The sequence below is a fragment of the Crocuta crocuta genome, unplaced genomic scaffold, assembly GCF_008692635.1.
Source record: "Crocuta crocuta isolate KB4526 unplaced genomic scaffold, BGI_CrCroc_1.0 scaffold102, whole genome shotgun sequence".
In the NCBI taxonomy this organism is placed as follows: Eukaryota; Metazoa; Chordata; class Mammalia; order Carnivora; family Hyaenidae; genus Crocuta; species Crocuta crocuta.
In genome coordinates, this window is record NW_027530019.1 from 4,098,709 (window position 1) to 4,119,648 (window position 20,940).

The 20,940-nt window shown below is 36.8% G+C and overlaps 1 protein-coding gene across 2 annotated transcripts in view; it reads right to left on the reverse strand.

Annotated features, from left to right (window-relative positions):
• The window catches only part of USP8 (ubiquitin specific peptidase 8), a 75,911-nt gene that overhangs the window by 40,630 nt on the left and 14,341 nt on the right, over window positions 1-20,940 (reverse strand). For both annotated transcript variants that reach the window (XM_077764415.1, XM_077764414.1), the window contains exons 2-5: window positions 13,494-13,661; window positions 10,431-10,575; window positions 3,597-3,682; window positions 2,136-2,298 (exon numbers count right to left, since the gene is read on the reverse strand). In XM_077764415.1, the coding sequence (XP_077620541.1) occupies window positions 2,136-2,298; window positions 3,597-3,682; window positions 10,431-10,575; window positions 13,494-13,597 (498 nt within the window). In that variant the 5' untranslated portion in view covers window positions 13,598-13,661. The remainder of the gene's footprint in view (window positions 1-2,135; window positions 2,299-3,596; window positions 3,683-10,430; window positions 10,576-13,493; window positions 13,662-20,940) is intronic.

The following is a 20,940-nucleotide window of genomic DNA, read 5'->3' on the forward strand; positions in this document are numbered from 1 at the left end:
GAGTACAAGTAGGGGAGGGGCAGAGAGAGAGAGAGGGATAGAGAGAATCCCAAGTAGGCTCCACACTGTCAGCATGGATGAGCCCAATGCAGGGCTTAATCCCACAAATCAAGAGATTATGACCTGAGCCGAAATCAAGAGTCAGAAAATTAACCAACTGAACCACCCAAGAGCCCTCAACATATACTTCTAATGAAACCGATGATGATCCACATACAAATGAGAGCTGAAAGCTACAAAATGCTTAAGAAAAAATAAAGCAGAAATCATTCCCTGAATTTCAACAGAGCTTAAGAAATTATATTTTAGGGGAGAAGATATTTGTAAATGACATATCAGATAAAGGGTTAGTATCCAAAATCTATAAAGAACTTTTCAAACTTAACATCCAAAAAACAAATAATCCAGTGAAGAAATGGGCAAAAGACATGAATAGACACTTCTCCAAAGAAGACATCCAGATGGCCAACTGACACATGAAAAAATGCTCAACATCACTCATCATCAGGGAAATACAAATCAAAACCACAGTGAGATACCATCTCATACCTGTCAGAATGGTTAACATTAACAACTCAGGCAACAACAAACGTTGGTGAGGATGCGGAGAAAGAGGATCTCTTTTGCACTGCTGGTGGGGATGCAAACTAACGCAGCCACTCTGGAAAACAGTGTGGAGGTTTCTCAAAAAATTAAAAATACAACTATCCTATGACCCAGTAATCGCACTACTAGGTATTCATCTAACAGATACAGATGAACTGTTTTGAAGGAGCACATGTACTCCAATGTTTACAGCAGTGCTATCGACAATAGCCAAGTATGGAAAGAGCCCAAATATCCATCGATGGACAAATGGATAAAGAAGATTTGGTATATATATACAATGGAGTATTACTCAGCAATCAAGAAGAATGAAATCTTGCCATTTGCAATTACGTGGATGGAACTACCGAGTATTATGCTAAGCAAAATTAGTCAGAGAAAGACAAATATCATATGACTTCACTCACAGGAGGAATTTAAGATACTAAACAGATGAACATAAGGGAAGGGAAGCAAAAATAATATAAAACCAGGGAGGGGCACAAAACATAAGAGACTCTCAAATATAGAGAACATAGGGTTGCTGGAGGGGTTGTAGGAGGGGGGAAGGGCTAAATGTGTAAGGGGCATTAAAGAATTTATTCCTGAAATCACTGGTGCACTATATGCTAACTTGGATGTAAATTAAACAATAAATAGTTGAAAAAAATTTTTTCCAAGAGTTAACTATAGATAATGTATGTGAAAGAGCCTGGAATAGAGTAACTTCTCAGTAAATGTTGGTTGGGTCCAAAAAAAAAAAAAAAAAAAAAGAAAGAAAAATTATATTTTAGGAAGAATTGTTCCTGAGAAGGTGAAGGGAAAGGGAAGGAGATAGGACAGTGGTAGCTGGTAGGTACAGAATGAGTCACTCACAGTTCTTGGCAAACAAATGATGTAGCCAGATTTCAAGTAGCTGCTGAATAAAATGAAACAGAAGAGGAAAGAGAAATGGGCAGAAAGGAAGAAAAAGCAAAGGGGAGAGTATGAGACTATAGAANGATTTCAAGTAGCTGCTGAATAAAATGAAACAGAAGGGAAAGAGAAATGGGCAGAAAGGAAGAAAAAGCAAAGGGGAGAGTATGAGACTATAGAAATGGATAAAAGGTTAGGCATCAACTTAGTATACCAATTCCTTTTCAATGTAAGTTACATTTATTAAAAAGAAGAGACCTTAAAAATCATCTATTTCAAGATCTTCACTTGGCAGTGAGGAAATGAAGTCCCCAGAATGGTTAAGCAAGACCTGACATGGGACGGGAACTCAGATGTACTGAATCACAGATCAAATGCTCTTTCTACTGCTCTAATCAAGTTTTCAGTGACTGCAAAAACTAATTAATGCACAGAACACAGTTCTGTAGAAGCTCCAAGAGAAACCTGGGATCAAATGAAGCTAGAATATTTAATTCAATTTCTAATAAAAAACATTCAATTTTACCCTTGTTGCGTAAATGTACATTGTTGCAGTATTTCAACTCCCCTGCAACAAATCATCTGAAAAAAAAGGAACCAGTCTTTTGTAACATCATAGAATAAATCTGAAACACCTTTTGGGTTTTGTCTCTGGAATCCATTACATTTTCCAAGGAACTTTTATTTGATGTGCCACCATCCTCTCTTCCTGCTTCTTGCCTTTTCTGTTTCTGTAGCTGCTCCTCCTCTTGTCTGTCCTTTTCTTCAAGTTTTTTCCGAACTTCAGCTTCTTCATATCTAGTTGAGAAAAGAAGTCAAAATGTCTTTTATTGGCATGATCATGAAATGTAAAGGAATTCCAGTTGCATAAAATTGGTACCCTACCTTGCGGTATTTTATGGCAGCATTATTTTCTCCCTTCAACTGAAATTTGATTCTGCCAGTGCTCTGTTACAAATCACAAATCATAAATTTGCCCTCTGTAGAATTATTTCAAATTGCCCAAAATTCCTGAAAAGAAACACTATGCTCTCAAGTTAAAGTTGTTTAATGTTTTTTTGTTCCCTGTACTAATTTCAACCTTTCCATATTTCACATCTGCTGCAATTTCTTTTACAAAGAACTTAAAATCCTAAAATAAACTCTAAAGACTCATTTATTTATAAAGTGGTTCAAAATATAAAAAAAATAGAGACCAAAAAAAGTGAAAAAATGACCTTAATGCCCAAAAGATAAAAGAATAAAAAATATTACTGTTGGTAATAGTACAAATAGGGAACGACTTGGTAAATCCAAGAGAAACAGTCAATTGGTTGATTAACTGGCTAAAGGAAGAAGAGAAGAGTGATTCTAACTTTTATCAACCATCTTAGCATATTCCAGCCCCAAGATTACTAATTTCTGGAAAGGATGAAGGGAATACATTAATTCAAAAAGATAATTTCTAAGTAGACTATGATGTATATTACTACAATAGTTAATTGACCCAAGTGTGAAAAACCATTAAGAAAAATAGTTCCCCTTTTATTTTATTATTCAAAGGCTAACCAAAATAAATAAAAATTTAAAAATAAGGAATTATTAATAACTAAAAATCCAAACATACTGTTTTTAATTTCTAATTACTTTATAAGTCTGGTAAGCCACTCATGCAAATATTAGAATTAGATGTGTTTTTAAACATACATAACTTTTGCAAACTACGCAGTTCAAAACTAACAGCAAATACTTCATTCTCATAAGACCAGTGTCCAGTAGCACCCGGGGAATATGAGGAATTATATTTTTCTAAAGAATCCTGCCAGCAAGTTAGAAAAAATTGGACCTAAGCTCTGATCTACTTTACCAATGCTTACCTTAACAATCTATTATTCTAAACATTTTTAGATTTTCAGTAAAAAATATGAAAGGTAACACTGGAAAATAATAAAGGTAATATGGCAAAAGATTCTGATTTTTTTGTTCCAGTTAACATAAGATTTATTGCTAGGAATTGGGACTCATATGCATGGTCAGATATAAATGGACAAGTTCTAAATATTATTTTTATCTTCTAAATATATATTCTTTTAAAGATTTTATAGTAATGTTTGTACCTGAGTTTAAGGCTTTCAGAGAGTCTTTCAGCTTCTTCAATAGCTTTTTTGATGTTTGCAAGTCCAAGAATTGAATGAAAATAGTCCTAAAATTATAAGAAAACCATTCCATAATTTTAGTACTGGCCACTGTACAGGGCACTAATGCTAAAAACATTAAAATCATGGTGTTATATAAAAGAAAGACTGGATAAAAACATTGTTATGACTAAATGAAGTATTTTTTTAAACTTTTAACCTACATAAACATACAACTTATTTTCTAAATGTTTCAAAGTATTTCTTCATACCACTAGTATGCTAAAAAAAAAAAAAGCTACTAGGTAATAATTTTATTTGGGAGACACCTTTAAGAAGTATAACCACTATTCTTACTATTTATGAATAACTGTCAAAAAACAAAGCTTTTCAGGAGCAAAATATATATTTCCTTTTGTAAATATGTTAGTTTTTTTTCCTCTAGTCTCAGAAGCAGTAAATTGTGTATTGACCTACACAGCATGGGATTTAATTTGTTTTACTTGTTTTATACTAAGATGTTCTGGTGCTTCCACTTTTATTTTGTAATAGTGACCCACCTCTCAACTGAAGTCAAACAGTTGATATAAAACAAGTTTCACACCTGAGGAAACCTTGAGTGAAAATCAAATGGTAAAAATAACTCATTAATAATACACTCTTCCTTACTTTTTTAAAAATTTTTAAATGTTTTATTTAAAGAGACAGCATGAACAGGGAGGGTCAGAGAGACAGGGAGACACAAAAACAGAAGCAGGCTCCAGGCTCTGAGCTAGCTGTCAGCACAGAGCCTGATGTGGGGCTCGAACCCACGAACTGTGAGATCATGACCTGAGCTGGCTCAGAAGTCGGACGCTTAACTGACTGAGCCACCCAGGCACCCCAATATACTCTTCTTTAAAAAAGAAAAAAACAAAAGACAAAAAAAATCCAAAAAACAACCACTAGTTAGTAAGCACATAACTTACTAACGAGCAAAATAAAGTTAAGAAAAATTGTGGTAGAGTCCCCTCCCTAAGGAACGTAAAGACAAAAACCCCTCAAGGCAACCTGACTATAAACATACGTGACATTCCTCATGATCCTGTAACATGAGACCACTTAATTAGACTGCATGTTTGTGTGTTACCATATATGGGGGCAAAGAAATAGAAAATATATAAAAAACTACATCATGTGGTGTTCAGAGCTCAGTTCTTTGGGTATGAATCCAACTGAGCCAGAGCCGGCCCGAATAAAGTTGCTTCCTAAAATGAAAAGCCTCGGTGTCACGACTCTCTGTGTGAGAATCCTGCTACAAAATCACTTCTCTAAGAAAGCACTCATTAGGTCCTGCAGTGAGAGATATTTTCAAATCAAGGTTGGTTTGACATGACAGTAGCATAGTGAGACTCAGCTAACTGATTTTTGGATCTAACTGGTGACACCCTCTCAGTGTGACTCTGCAAATAGAGCCTAGTAGCACAGTTCATCACAAATGATATAGTAAAAAACATTTATAAAAAGAAAGATCCAGGGCACCTAGGTGGCTCAGATGGTTGAGTGTCCGGCTCTTGATTTTGGCTAAGGTCATGATCCCAGGGTCGTGCGATCGAGCCCTACATGAGGCTCTGTGCTGAGAGTGTAGACTGCTTAAGATATTCTCTCTCTCTCCCTCTCCTCCTCCCCCTACCCCCTGCTTTGCGCTCTCTCTCAAAAACCAAACCAAAACAACCAAAAAAACAAAATAAATAAATAAATAAAAAAGATCCAAGGGGGTGCCTGGGTGGCTTAGTCAATTAAGCGTTCCGACTCTTGATTTTGGCTCAGGTCATGATCTCATCATGAGTTGAACCCTGCGTCAGGCTCTGCTCTGACAGCATGGAGCCCGCTTGGGATTCTCTCTTTCTCTCTCTCTCTCTGCCCCCTGCTGGCTTGAACACGCACATGTGTGCTCTCTAACTAACTTAAAAAAGAAAAAAGAAAAAAGAAGACCAAGACACCAGAGATATTCATCTTTGGCTCTTTGAGAGGTAGTCACCAGGAGCTGGTGGAGTAAATCTTTTGATAATAGCTATCATATGTCAGGGCACTGGGTGGCTCATTTGGTTAAACTTCCAACTCTTGATTTCGGCTCAGGTCACCATCTCATCAATCTAGTTCATGAGTCAAGCCCTGCATCGGACTCTGCGCTGACAGTGCAGAGCTTGCTTGGGATACTCTCTCCCTGCCCCTCCCCCACTTTCTCTCTCTCAAAAATAAATAGGCAAACTTAAAAACTATAGCTATCATATGTCTATCTATCTAGCCTAAAAGCAGATCATGTTTGGGGGTACCTGGCTGGTTCAGTCGATAGAGCATGAAACTCTTCTCAAGGTCAGGGTCATGAATGTGAGCCCCATGTTGGGTGTACAGATTACTTAAGTAAAAGTAGGTAATGTTTTGGTTAGGCTTATTCTTCTAAATAAAGACTAGATAAATTAAAAGGATCCTTCACTTTAATTTCAATAGAAGTTTATGGTTTTTCAATATTATATCTATTGAAAATTACAGTGGAAACTGTAATTACTTTTGTGCCACAATGTCCAGACTTTTGACGCAATATTCTCTTAACAGAAACCATAATTTAATTATTACTGTAAGGTTTCTCTCATAAAAGTAAAATAAAAGACAAAAAAACCCATGACTTGTTTATTAAGTTTTTGACATATTTTCATTAAAAAGCCAGAGTAAGCCTAGCCTAATGCTGAAAAAATTGTTTGTGTATAGGCATACCCATTACAAACCTCCAGAAGACCCTCCCCTAATATTAAAAAAAATTTTTTTAATGATTTATTTATTTCTAGGAGAGAGAGAGAGAGAGAGAGACAGCGTGAGCAGGGGAGGGTCAGAGAGAGAGGGAGTCACAGACTCTGAAACAGGCTCCAGGTTCTGAGCTGGCAGTCAGCACAGAGCCCGACGCGGGGCTTGAACCCACGAACTGCGAGATCATGACCTAAGCGAAAATCGGACACTTAACCGACTAAGCCACCCAGGTGCCCCGACCGTCCCCTAATATTAGTAAGGTTTCTTGTCAATAATTTTCTTTCTCTGTGCTCTTAAAGGAGTACAGTTAAAGTATGAATAGTTTCAAGTTTTCAAGAGTACTGACAATTGGCAAAAAAAAAATAACATCCAATTCTTACACAACTAAAACTGTCTGCTTCTCAAGTTAACCCAAAGAAACCTTTCTTACTCCTGAACATAAAAAATCAAACAACTCGAGGGGCATCTGCGTGGCTCAGTTGGTTAAGCATCTGACTTCAGCTCAGGTCATGATCTCACAGTTTGGGAATTCAAGCCCCACACTGGGCTCTGTACTGACAGCTCAGAGCCTGGAGCCTGCTTCAGATTCTGTGTCTCCATCTCTCTCTGTCCCTCCCCCACCTGTGCTCGGTCTCTCTCTCTCTCAAAAATAAATAAACTTTAAAAAAATTAAAAAAATTTTAAAATGCAAACTAATTGGAGTACCTGGGTGGCTCAATCAGTTAAGCGTGGCTCAATCAGTTGAGCGTCAATCAGTTGACTCTTGATTTTGGCTAAGGTCATGATCCCAGGATCATGGGATCGAACCCTACATGAGTCTCTGTGCTGAGAGTGTAGACTACTTAAGATATTCTCTCTCTCTCCCTCTCTCCCCCAACCCCTGCCTTGTGCTCTCTCTCAAAAACCAAACCAAACCAAAATAACCCAAAAAAACGAATCTCACAATTTCCCAAACAAAAAAGTTTACCAATAATATTTAGGAATAATCATGAAGAATGCCATGCAGATTTAAAAATATAATTCTAATTTTATCTAGACTTTGCTACACTAATATTTTCAATATTATTTGCCTTCCACTCTTTTCAGATAACCCTGAAAAAAATTGTTCATAAACTGTTTTCAATGAGTAACAAATATAATGTGTCATCTGCTAGTGACCTTGCTAAATTAATGTCTTATCTAAATCTAAAATATTTCCTCATATACAAGAGTGAAAGATACAAATTTCTGAAGAAGACTCGTGACATCAGGCCACTGCCTGATTTAAAGGGTAAAACACAGAAAATATCTAGTTAGTAAATTAAAAAAAATTTTTTTTAATTTATTTCTGAAAGAGAGAGAGAGAGAGAGAGAGAGACAGTCAGAGTACAAGTGGGGGTGGGGCATAGAGACAAGGAGACACAGAATCTGAAGTAGGCTTCAGGCTCTGAGCTGTCAGCACAGAGCCAGAAGCAGGGTTTGAACTTACGAACTGTGAGATCATGATCTGAGCCGAAGTCAGACACTCAACTGACTGAGCCACCCATGCGCCCCATGTAATTAGTACATTTAACATTTCACATACTTGACAGGCACTGGAGATGCTGGGCTAAATAAGCACTGGAGATGCTGGGCTAAATAAAATGAAAAAACAGTTCTAAGGCAGAAACAGGTGTGTACCCTGGACAGAGCAAATGAAAAACTGCAGTTTATGAGATAACAGCCAGGGTTACCTGAGCCTTTGCAGGGAACTTCCTAAGCTGAACAACAACTGCCACTTTCAACTACTCCCTTTGGAAATGCAACAGATACTCTGTGGAAATGGAAAAAATTTCTTATCGATTAAACTGCACTTACTCCTAACCTTCTCAAGTTAAAAAGTAGTGGCAACAAAAACACCCCCAATCTTCTCAAATGAAAAAAGTAACTACTAACTTGAAAATTACAGCAAAAAGTAAACATCAAAAACTGGCCCTACTACAACAGACAAAATGGTAGGCACCAAAACTACCAAGTTGTCCAAAACTACACCTCTTTCAAAGTATTTACTTTACTAATAAACATTTCTACACTTCTTTTTAAATCAATTCCACTTCTGGGGTGCCTGGGTGGTTCAGTCGGTTGAGTGTCTGACTTTGGCTCAGGTAATGATTTCATAGTTCATGAGTTCAAGCCCTGCGTTGGGCTCTGTGCTGACAGCTCAGAGCCTAGGGCCTGCTTCAGATTCTGTGTCTCCCTCTCGCTCTCAGCCCATGCCCTGCTCATGCTCTGTCTCTCTCTCAAAATAAACTTCAAAAAACATTTTAAAAAATAAAGCAATTCCACTTTAATAGATACCATAAAAACCATCAAAGAGCATGCAGAAACATGTTCGAATTTGGGCAGGCCACTGTACCAGCAGATAGCTATGCCCAAGATTGCCTAGTCATTAATTCTCTTTACTCATTTACACCTCTCCTCTACTCCTTCCCTTCCACCCCATAGCTTCAGCAAAGTGGAAGAAAGTTACCTGCTCAAAGGATTAGAAGGGAAAGTAATAATAACAACATTGATAATAACTCATACAAATGGAAGCAATCAGTATAAACTGAACTCTAACATGACTACATCATTCATATATAAAATGCTATCACATAAAAACAAGTAACTGACTAATCACTTCCTGAATGAAATAGGAAGATGTGGTGTATACGTGTGTACACACACACACAGACACACACACACACACACACTGGAGTACTATACAGCCATAAAAAGGATGGCTGTAATGTGTGACAATACGGATGGACCTAAAGGGTATTATGCTAAATGAAATAGACTGAGAAAGACAAATACATACTATTTCTCTCAAATGTGCAATCTAAAAAACCACAAATGAATAAACAAACAAAAAGTAGAATCATACCTGTAAACACAGAGAACAAAGTGATGGTTGCCAGAGGGAAGGGGGATAGGAGGATAGGGAAAATGGGTGAAGGGGAGTGGGAGGCAGGCTTCCGGTTATGAAGTGGATAAGTTATGGGAATAAAAGGCACAGCATAGGGAATGTAGTCAATGATATTGCAATAGTTTTGTATGGTGAGGGATGGCAGCTATACTTGTGGTGAGTAAGTTGCTGAATTACTATGTTGTACACTGAAACTAATGTGACACTGTGTGGTCAACTACACTCAAATAAAAAAGTAAAAAAAAACAACAACACACACAAAAAATAAGTGACTAAACCTCAAACCCTGAGAAACTATAGCTGCAATCACATTTTTCTTATTTTTAAAAAATGTTTATTTTTGAGAGGGAGAGAGAATGAGAGAAAAGAGAGATACAGTGTGAGTGGGGAGTGGCAGAGAGAGAGAGAGTCCCAGAATCTGAAGCAGGCTCCAGGTTCTGAGCTGTCAGCACAAAGCGTAACACAGGGCTCAAACTCATGAGCTACAAATCATGACCTGAGCCAAAACTGGACTCTTAACCAACTGAGCCACCCAGGTGCCGCACATTTTTCTTATTTAATGCATGAGTAAACTGAATCCTTCCACTTGACTTGACGATCACTTAGTGGAACAGAAAACTGATTATGTGTCTGTATGTTGCTATAAACTTGTATTAATCCAGGCACCTATGTGGCTCAGTCAGTTAAGCATATGACTTCAGCTCAGAGTGTGATCTCATGGTCAGTTTGAGCCTCGCATAGGGCTCTGTGCTAACAGCTAACAGCTAAGAGCCTGGGGCCTGTATCATTCTTTGTCTCCCTAGCTCTGTGACCCTCTCCCGCTCATTCTCTCTCTCTCTCAAAAATAAACACTAAAAAAAAACTTACATTAATCCAAGGCAAATTAGGTACGTGCACACAGTGTGAGTATATCCACATATATACACATATAAATTTGCAAATAAGTAAAATAAATCTTTAGTTTGCTTTTTCTACTTGCAAAGGAGTTTGAACATGATGCTGCATAATGTGATCTAAATTTCAGTATTAGTTAAAATTCTTAGAGGAAATCGATAGCTCTACTGTGCAAAAATAACAGCAAATAAAAATGCAGAGATAAAAGGTACCTGCTGTTGCTTGAAATCAGGCCTTTTTTTGATGAGATTATAAACAGTTACATATTTCATATATAGTACGTAGGCTCTTTCCTCATCACGATCTAATCTGCTTTCTTCTGCTGTCTTGAAGATCTTCAGGGCACTCTGTACATAACTTCAATTAGAGAAAAAAAATAATTAAAACAATTGACACGTTGGCAGAGGGCGGGGCAAGTCATGTTTAGGGTCTACTGAGTATCTTGATAACATGAACTTTATAATTTAGATTGCACTACTTCATAACTGGTACAAAATTAGATATATGTCTGGATGCAACCTGAAAATTCCCCTATCTTACAAATAAATACTTCCATTTCCTAAGAGTTGTTTATATACCATCAAACTATTCAAAATGCATTAAGTCTAGTTTTTAAAGATTTGCTATAATAGATAATCCTGAGGCAAGTGTTCCTTGGGCAGCCATATAATAGTCATACTCTGATTAAAGAACAAAACTCCGTACCATTTTTACTGCAATAGGAAAGTTAAAATCTTTATTATCTTAATGTTAAAAAAAGCTTTTCAGTTCTCCTCACCCTAACTATGTTGTAAAAAATCTCCCCACCTAAAAATCTAAGAAACAAAAGGGACAGGGAAGGGGATGTGATTCAATCTTTTTAGCTAGTTTTCTACAAAATGACCAATTTGCACTCTAATTCATTGGTCCTGGAATGAAAAGAGATTTAAAGTATAAAAATAAGTCATCTTAAAATTCTACTTCAGTAAAATATTTGAGGATTCTGTGGCCTTCACTCTAAGCCCATTTGTCTAGTGAGCAGTCTTTAGAAAGCAAATTAATAGGCATTTCTGCAAGAGAAATCCAATCACTTAGGACTAAAGTTCTAGCAACCAAATTATAGTGCCAATGTTTATATACAGTGTCCTTTATTGGTAATTTATTTACAGAAAGCAGTGCTTCTTGTTTTCTATATTTTTCAAACTACTCCATGACTGCAAACATGGATTAATGATGAAATTGGTCAGGCCAAAAACACCACACAAAGGAACAGGGCCAAAGTGATATTTAGAACCAAAGACCGTTCTATACAAGGAAGGACCATTTTAGTCAGTGTGTATGCCCTGCCTAGCATGGCATCACAGTCCTAGGACAGAGGTAAATCAAACCAAAGCTAGAAACGAGATTTTCCAGAAGAGCTCAGGAGTGTGTGTAATAGTCCTTGGGTTTGCTTTAAACTTTCACTCTGATGCATGTACATTTCATCGGCTTTTATGTAGCAGATCAAGCTGAGGTGGCTACAGTGCCATTCTGAGTCCAGTGACACAACCAAAAGTCCTAAAAGAATTCTAGCATTCTTTAGAACAGTGCTGTGACATAGCAAGAATGTGAGTTTGTGGCGATATATTTACAGAGCCCTTCTGACACACAGCTTCCTACGGGACCAGGGTGGTCCCAGAGCTAACCCAGACACTGCCAGAATGAAATTGATCTGTCTTAATATTAGGTAAAGATCTCTGAGAAAGCTTCAAGGTGGCTTTATATTTCCCACTGTTTCCTATGTGAAACTCATTCAACAGAAGTTAAATCGTGCTTGATGCTCTGTCACTGCATCAAGATTACCAACTTAGCTCAAGAAGTGGAGCAACCCCCTTATTCTCCCAGCTCCTGAAAAGGTCTCTTTTCAAAAAGCCCATTTTGTCTGTAATTATGATGCTTAGAAATACCAGTTCGTTTGGGATTTTCTTTCTTTTTTTTTTTTTAAATTTTTTAATGTTTTATTTATTTCTAGGAGAGAGAGAGAGAGACAGCGTGAGCAGGGGAGGGTCAGAGAGAGAGAGGGAGTCACAGACTGAAACAGGCTCCAGGCTCTGAGCTGGCAGTCAGCACAGAGCCCGACGCGGGGCTCGAACCCACGAACCGCGAGATCATGACCTAAGCGCAAGTCGGATGCTCAACCGACTAAGCCACCCAGGCACCCCTGGGATTTTCTTTCTTGACCTTCTTTAAAGTTCCTACTATTCTTTCCTCTTCATCCTTGATGTCTTTTCTTCCCGTTTTTTGTCGATTTCCTTCAGAAAATGATTCATAAAGATGTCGCTGTGCATTCATAGGTTTCTCTAGATGTCTCCATAGGTTCATTTGGGATCATACATATCATTTTTTTTAGAGCCTCTCATTTATGGAGGACCCACAGAATACCTCTTTTCTCCCTGATTTCTAAAGTCTGCGTGCTCCAAGTCCGGAGTATTTGGCTGGCTAAATCCATCTTTCTTTCTGAAACTCTTATTTCTAACTCTATAATAATGTAGTTACTTCATTAATCTCCAAATCTCCTTTGTCAGCCAAAATTAATTCAGAGGAAAAGTTTGCTATTGCCTCTTGTCTCTTAACAGAGATAAAACTTTAAGAAGTTAACAATTTTACTGATAGCCTATTTTTAGCAAAATTACTTCCAGTTGATATCAAAATACCTGGACCTCTCCCTCATGAAAATATTTTATCTCAGGATGGATATTGTAATCATTATCAGTAAAGTATCATCTCTAACCTCTACCTCAGCAGGTAGATAGATTCCATGTCTTCAAAAATAAAAAATATATATAAAATAAATCATTAGGTTGAAAGGTCATGTCAAATTGGCACAAATCAATACTATGCTGAGTACCAGACAAAAAAAAATACATGCTTTTCCTCTTTTAATCAAAGACTATGCTAGGACCATATGTTACATGTGAAATACACAAAGATAAAAATGATCTTTAATTAAGAAGTTACTTCTGCATTGTTTTATGAAAAGACATTAACCGTTACTGAATGAGTTTTATAGAAACCTTGTAGTCTTTACCTCTTAACTTATAATCGGATATACTGTCTAGAGAATAGAAAATATGCATTTTAGCAGAATGTACCTACATTCTGCCAAGATAAAGAACTTCTCTAAAGAGGTCTTATTCATGTGATAGTGCCATTTTTCAAATAAATTTCAAACTGACTACTCCTCTAATTCATTTAATAACATGGAAATGAACTAAAAATTAATGTATGATTCAGTGAAACTAACAAAGAATACATACTTCTTCGTGCTTATTTTCTCTGGTTTAACTTCTGTCTTCTTATTGAGGTCTTTTAGTGAAGAACTGAGGTAGAGTTCTTTAGGAACTGAAGCCACAGCAGGCATGATGAGTTATCTTTATTTTCCCACTTTCACAACGGATGGTGTACTTCATTAAAAGTATTTCTTTCTGAAACAACACAAATGCAAATAATTCCAATTAACAAGTGAAAAGTTAAAGTTAAAAGACATAAAAGTCCTAAACTATATCTTTTGTTAAAAGAGTTAATTTCAAATTATCTTGAGTATCTATTTTGGGAATTCAAGATATAAAGGGTATCAGTAAACAATTTTTTTCAAATATTCATTAACTAAATGAATTACTATTTATCACTTTGCCTTAATTATTAAGAATCTTTCCTGTCAAAGGAATTAACAGAAAAAGAATTTCTATATTCTTCTAGCATTAAATCTGCATTAATGCATAGATGACAAGTAGAAAGAAGTTTCACTTAGAAATAGTTCCCTCTCTCACTGATAATAGCAGTTTATAAAAGGAAACAGGTTAGGGGTGGGGAGTAGGCAGGGTCACTTTATGTGGAGCTAGGGATATATGAACAGAATACATCCAAGTACTTTGGTTTATTCTAAAAAGGTCTTTGATGCTTCATTATATTCTTTGTTCCCCATACACTCTGCTAAATTCTGATTAGGAAGATGGAGCCAGTAGTAAACAAAATGAAGATAAGAGGAAGAAAAGCTGGGTATGTTATCAATTGTGTGTGTATGTGTGCAGGAATGCACATAGGTAGGGCAGATCAGGAGAGCACGCCAAATGAGGAGTCTCGGCAAGATCATAAGTATCACCACATGAAAACTTCAGAGAAATCCAATTAAATTTATACAATGTCTTCTGCTGTGAAGAAGAATTAAAATTCAAATAAATACAGGCATACCTTGTTTCACCGTACTCCATTTTATTGTGCTTCTGTGTTTTTTACAAACTGAAGGTTTGTGGTGACAGTGCATCAAGCAAACCTACTGGTGTCATTTTTCCAACATCTGCTTACTTCATGTCTGTGTCACACTTTGGTAATGATCACAATATTTCAAACTTTTTCATTATTATATTTTTTACAGTGATCTGTGACTACTGATTACAACTTGCTGAAAAAGCTCAGATCATGGTTAGCATTTTTTAGCAATAAGCCATTTTTTATTAAGCTTTTCACTTTGATTGCCATTACAGTTAACATAGTGTTATATTAACTTCAAGTGTATAACATAGTGATTCAACAATTCTACACATTACTCAGTGTTCTTCATGATAAATTACATATCTGACCCATTGCCAACCCCCCCTCTGGTAGCTACCAGTTTTGTTTTGTTTTTTAAGTTTTTAAAAAATGTTTTATTTATTTCTGAGAGAGAGAAAGAGAGAGAGAGCGTGAGCAGGGGAGGGTCAGAGAGAGAGGGAGACACAGAATCTGAATCAGGCTCCAGGTTCCAAGCTAGCCTTTATCACATAGCCCGACCCGGGGCTCGAACCCATGAACCATGAGATCACAACTTGAACTGAAGTCGGACACACAACCAACTGAGCCACCCAGACACCCTTGTTTGTTATAATTAAGAGTTCGTTTCTTGGGGGGCATCTGGGTGCCTCAGTTAAGTGTCCAACTTCAGTTCAGGTCATGATCTCGTGGTCCATGGGTTTAAGCCCTGCATGGGGCTCTGTGCTGACAGCTCAGAGCCTGGAGCCTGCTTCAGATTCCGTCTCCCTCTGTCTCTGTGCCCCTCCCCTGCTCATGCTCTGCCTCTTTCTCAAAAATAAACAAACATAGGGGCGCCTGGGTGGCTTAGTCGGTTGAGCGTCCGACTTTCGCTTAGGTCATGATCTCGCGGTTCGTGGGTTCAAGCCCCGCGTCGGGCTCTGTGCTGACTGCCAGCTCAGAGCCTGAAGCCTGTTTCAGAGTCTGTGACTCCCTCTCTCTCTGACCCTCCCCTGCTCACGCTGTCTCTCTCTCTCTCTCCTAGAAATAAATAAAACATTAAAAAAACATTAAAAAAAACATTAAAAAAATTTTTTTAAGAACCTGTTTCTTGGTTTGCCTTTTACCCCCCTTTGCTTGTTTTCTTAAATTCCACATGAGTCAATAATATGGGATTTTTCTTTCTCTAAAAATTTCACTTATATTCTCTAGTTCTTTTTTTTAAATTTTTTCTTTTTTCTTTTCTGAGAGAGAGAGAGAGAGAGAGGGAGGAAGGGAGGGAGAGAGATTGAGAGAGACAGCGTGAGCAGGGGAGGGTCAGAGAAAGAGGGAGACACAGAATCCAAAACAGGCTCCAGGTTCCGAGCTAGCCATCAGCACAGAGCCCGACCCGGGGCTCGAACCCATGAACCATGAGATCAATACCTGAGCTGAAGTCAGATGCTTAACCAACTGAGCCACCCAGGCACCCCAATATTCTCTAGCTCTATTCATGTTGTTGCAAATGGCAAGATTTCATCCTTTTATGTGGCTAAATATTTTATTATGTATATAAAATGTTATATACACCATATAAAAATATGTAACATATAAAGTAGGTTTTATATATATGCCATATATATATATGGTATATACATAATATATACCACTTCTTTTATCCATTCATCTACCAAAGAATACTTTGTTTGCTTCCATACCTTGGCTATTATAAATAATGCTGAAACAAACAAAGGGGTGCATGTATCTCTTTGAATTAATGTTTTCCTATTTTGGGGGTAAATACCCAGTAGTGATTACTGCCTCATAGAGTAGTTCTATTTTTAACTTTTAAGGAAACTTCACACTGTTTTCCACAGTGGCTGCCCAGTTTGCATGCCCACCAACAGTGCATAAGGGTTGTCTTCACATCCTTGAAAATACTTATTTCTTGTGTCTTTGATTTTAGCCATTCTGACAGGAGTAAGATGATACCTCATTGTAGTTTTTGATTTGCAGTTCCATGATGATGATGAGTGACACTGAATATCTTTATATGTGTTTGTTGGCCCTCTATAGGTCTTTTTTAATGTTTATTTATTTTTTGAGAGAAAGCAAGAGAACGAGCAGGGAAGGGGCAGAAAGAGGGAGGCAGAGGATTTGAAGCAGGCTCTGTGCTGTCAGTGCAGAGCCTGATGCAGGGCTCCAACTCATAAACCATAAGATTATGACCTAACTGACTATGACACCCAGGCGCCTCTAGGTCTCCTTTGAAGAAATGTTTGTTTGTGTCTTCTGCCCATTTTTAAACTAGATTATTGTTTTGGGGTTATGGGGTTGTTAAGTTCTTTATATATTTTGGATACTACCCTTTTATTGGATATGTGATATGCAAATATCTTCTGCCATTCAGTGGGTTGTCTTTGTTTCCTTCACTGTGCAGAAGCTTTTTATTTTGATGTAGCCCCATGAGCTTATTTTTAATTTTTTCCCCCTCTTGATTCATGAGATTTATATAGAAAAATGTTGCTAGGGCTGATGTTAAAGAAATTCTGCCTGTAATCTCTTAGGATTTTTATGGTTTCAGTTCTCACATGAAGGTCTTTAATCCATTTCAAGTTAATTTTTGTGTATAAAGTAAGTGGTCCAGTTTCATTCCTTTGCATGTAGCATACGATTTGGTGAAGAGACGGTCTTTTTCCCATTGTATATTCTTGCCTCCTTGGCTAAAGATTAACTGACTATATAATTGTGGGTTTGTTTCTAGGTTTTCTATTCTATTCCACTAATCTATTGTCTATTTTTATGCCAATATCATACAGTTTTGATTACTACAGCTTTGTAGTATAATGAAGTCTGGAATTGTGATACCTCCAGTTTTGTTTTTTCTTTTTCAAGACTGTTTTGGTTACCTGGGATCTTTTGTGATTCCATACAAATTTTAGGACTATTCTAATTCTAGTTGCTATTTTGACAGGGATTGCATTAAATCTGTAGATTGCTTTGGGTAGTATAGATATTTTAACAATATTTGTTCTTTCAACCTATGTGCATAGTCTTTCCATTGCTTTGTATCCTCAATTTCTTTCATCAGTGTTTTATAGTTTTCAGAATACAGGCCTTTCACTTCCTTGGTTAATTTTATTCCTAGATATTTTATTGTGTTTGGTACAAATGTAAATGGAATTCTTTTCTTAATTTCACTTTCTGCTGCTTCATTATAAGTGTACAGGAATGCAAAAGATTTCTCAACACTGATTTTGTATCCTGCGATGTTACCAATTATTTTATCAGTTCTAGTACTTTTTTGCTTTAGACTTTAGGGTATTCTATATACAGTACCATGTCATCTGTAAAGAATGAAAGCTTTACTTCTTCCTTACCAATTTGTATGCATTTCTATTTGTTGTCTGACTGCCATGGCTAGGACTTCCAATACTGTGTTGAATAAAAGTGGTGAAAATGGATATCCTTGTCTTGTTCCTGATCTCAGGGAAAAGCCTTTCAGTTTTTCACCATTGAGTATGATGATAACTGTGGATTTTCATAGATGGCCTTTATTATGTTGACATATGTTTCCTCTAAACCCATTTTGTTGAGGGTTTTTGTCATGAATAGATGTTATTTGTCAACTGCTTTTTCTGCATCTATTAAAATGATCAGATGGTTTCCATCCTTTACTTACTGATGTGACCTATCACAGTGATTGATTTGTGAATACTGAACCACCCTGGCATACCAGGAATAAACCCACTTGATCATGATGTATGGTTGTTGTTTTTTTTAAATATATTGTTGGAATCAGTTTGCTAGTATGGATATATTGGCCTGTATTTCTCTTTTTCTGTAGAGTCTTCATCATGTTTTGGTATCAGGGTGATACTAGCTTCACAGAATGAATTCTGAAAATTTTTCTTCCTCTTCTATTTTTTGGAATAGTTTGAGAACAATGGGTATTAACTCTTTAAATGTTTGGTAGAATTTGCCTGTGAAGCCGACTGGTCCTGACAGAATTCTGTTGGGAGTTTCTGATGACTCATTCAATTGCCTTGCTGGTAATCAGTCTGTTCAAAATTTCTATTTCTTCCTGCTTTAGTTTTGGTAGACTACATACTTCTAGGAATTTATCCATTTCTTCTAGGTTGTCCAATTTGTTGGCATATAATTTTTCATAATATTCTCTTGTAATTGTATTTCTGTGATGCTGGTTCTTATTTCTGTTTTGTGATTGTTTACTCAATTTTTTTTTTTTGAGGAGTCTGGCCTGAGGTTTATTAATTCTGTTGATCTTTTTAAAGAACCAGCTCCTGATCTCATTGATCTGCTCAATTTTTTTGGTGTTCTTTCTATGCCATTTATTTCTGCTCCAATCTTATTATTTCCTTATTTCCTTCTGTCTGTTAGGTTTAGGTATGTTTGTTCTTTTTCTAGCTAGAAAAAACTTTAGTGTAAGTTTAGGTTGTTTGAAATTTTTCTTGCTTCTTAAAGTAGCTCTGTATTACTATACACTTTCTTCTTAGAATCACTTTTGCTGCATCTTGAAGATTTTAGACTGTTATGTTTTCATTTGTCTCCACGTAATTTATGATTTCTTCTTTGATTTCGTGGCTGACCCATTCATTGTGTAGTAGCATGTTATTTAACCTCCATGTAGTTGTGCTCCTTCCAGATATTTTCTTGTGGCTGATTTCTAGTTTCATAGTGTTGTGGTTAGAAAAATTGTATGGTATGACTGATCTCCTTGAATTTGTTGACTTGTTTTGTGGCCTAATATGTGATCTTTGTGGACAGTGTTCCATGTGTATTTGAAAAGAGTGTGTATTCTGATGTTTTATGATGGAATATTGTGAATATATCCAGTAAATCCCTCTGGCCCAATGGTCATTTAAAGCTACTGTTTTCAGTGTGCTTGGTTGGTTCAGTGGGAAGGGTATGTGACTCTTGATCTAGGGGTTGTTAGAACCCCACGATGGGTATAGAGATTACTTAAATAAACATATAATTAAAAAATGATGATACTGTTTTCTTGTTGATTTTGTTTGGATGATCTGTCCATTGATGTAAATGGGGTAATAGTCCTTTTCTGTTATTACTATTGATGATTTCCTTTATGCTCGCTATTAACTGTTTAATGTATTTGGGAGCTTCCTTGCTGGGTACGCTAAATATTTACAATTATTATATCTTCTTTTGGATTGTCCCCTTTATGATTATATAGTGTCCTTGTTTGTCTCTGTTACAGCCTTGTCTTAATGTCTATCTTGCCAACTATTGCTACCCTGGCTTTCTTTTGCCATCCATTTACACAATAAATGTTTCTCCATCCTCTCACTTTTAATCTGCAGGTGTCTTCTGGTCTGAAATAAGTCTCTTGGAGGCAGTATATTGATGAGTCTTGTTTTTTTTTGTTTTTTTTTTTAGTGTTTATTTTTTGAGAGAGAGAGAAATAGTGTGTGAGCAGGGGAGGTACAGAGAAAGAGGGACACGCAGACTGTGAAGCTGGCTCCAGGCTCCAAGCTGTCAGCACATAGCTTGACGCAGGGCTCGAACCCACAAGCTGTGAGATCATGACCTGAGCAAAGTTTGGCTGCCCAACACACTGAGCCACNACTCTGTCATCTTATGTCTTCTGATTGTAGCATTCAGTTGCCATTCAAAGAAATTGTTGATAGATATGTATTAATTGCCATTTTGTTACTTGTTTTGTGGTTATTCTACAGATTTTCTCTGATTCCTTCTTCTCTTGCTCTCTTTCATGGTATAAGGATATACTGGGATTCCTTTCTCTTTATTTTTGCATACCTATTACTGGCTTTGTATTTGTGGTTACTATTAGGTTTATATACGACATCTTATATATACTACAATCTATATTAAGTTGAAGATTGCTTAAGTTTGAATCCACTCTGTGCTCCTCTCCTGCCCCATGCTTTAGGTATACAGTTGTCATATTTTATATTCTTTTATTTTATGAATCCCTTAACTAATTTTTATAGAAATACTAATTTTTACTGCTCTTGTGTTTTTTACTTTTCATACTCTCATGGTCTTTCCTTTCCATTCAATGAGTTCCCTTAATATTTCTTGTAGGACTGGTTTAGTGCTCATGAACTGCTTTAGTTTTGTCTGAGAAACTTTTTCTCTCGTCCTGTAGAGACTATTCTTGGTTGCAGATTTTTCCCTTTCAGCACTTTATGTTATGCCACTCCCTTCTGGCCTGCAAAGTTTCTGCCTCAAAGTCTGCTGACAGGCTTATGGGGTTTCACTTGTATGTAACTGTCTTTTCTCTTGCTGCTTTAAGAAGTTTTTATTAGTACTTTTTACCCTTTTAACCATGTTTCATGGTATGGACCTCCTTGCACTGATTTTTTGGAAAGAGCTCTGTGCCTCCTGGACTTGGATATCTGTGTCCTTCCCTAGTTAAGGAAGTTTTCAGCTATTATTATTTCTTCACATAAATTTTCTACTGCCTTTTCTTTTCTTCTTCTGAGATCCCTATAA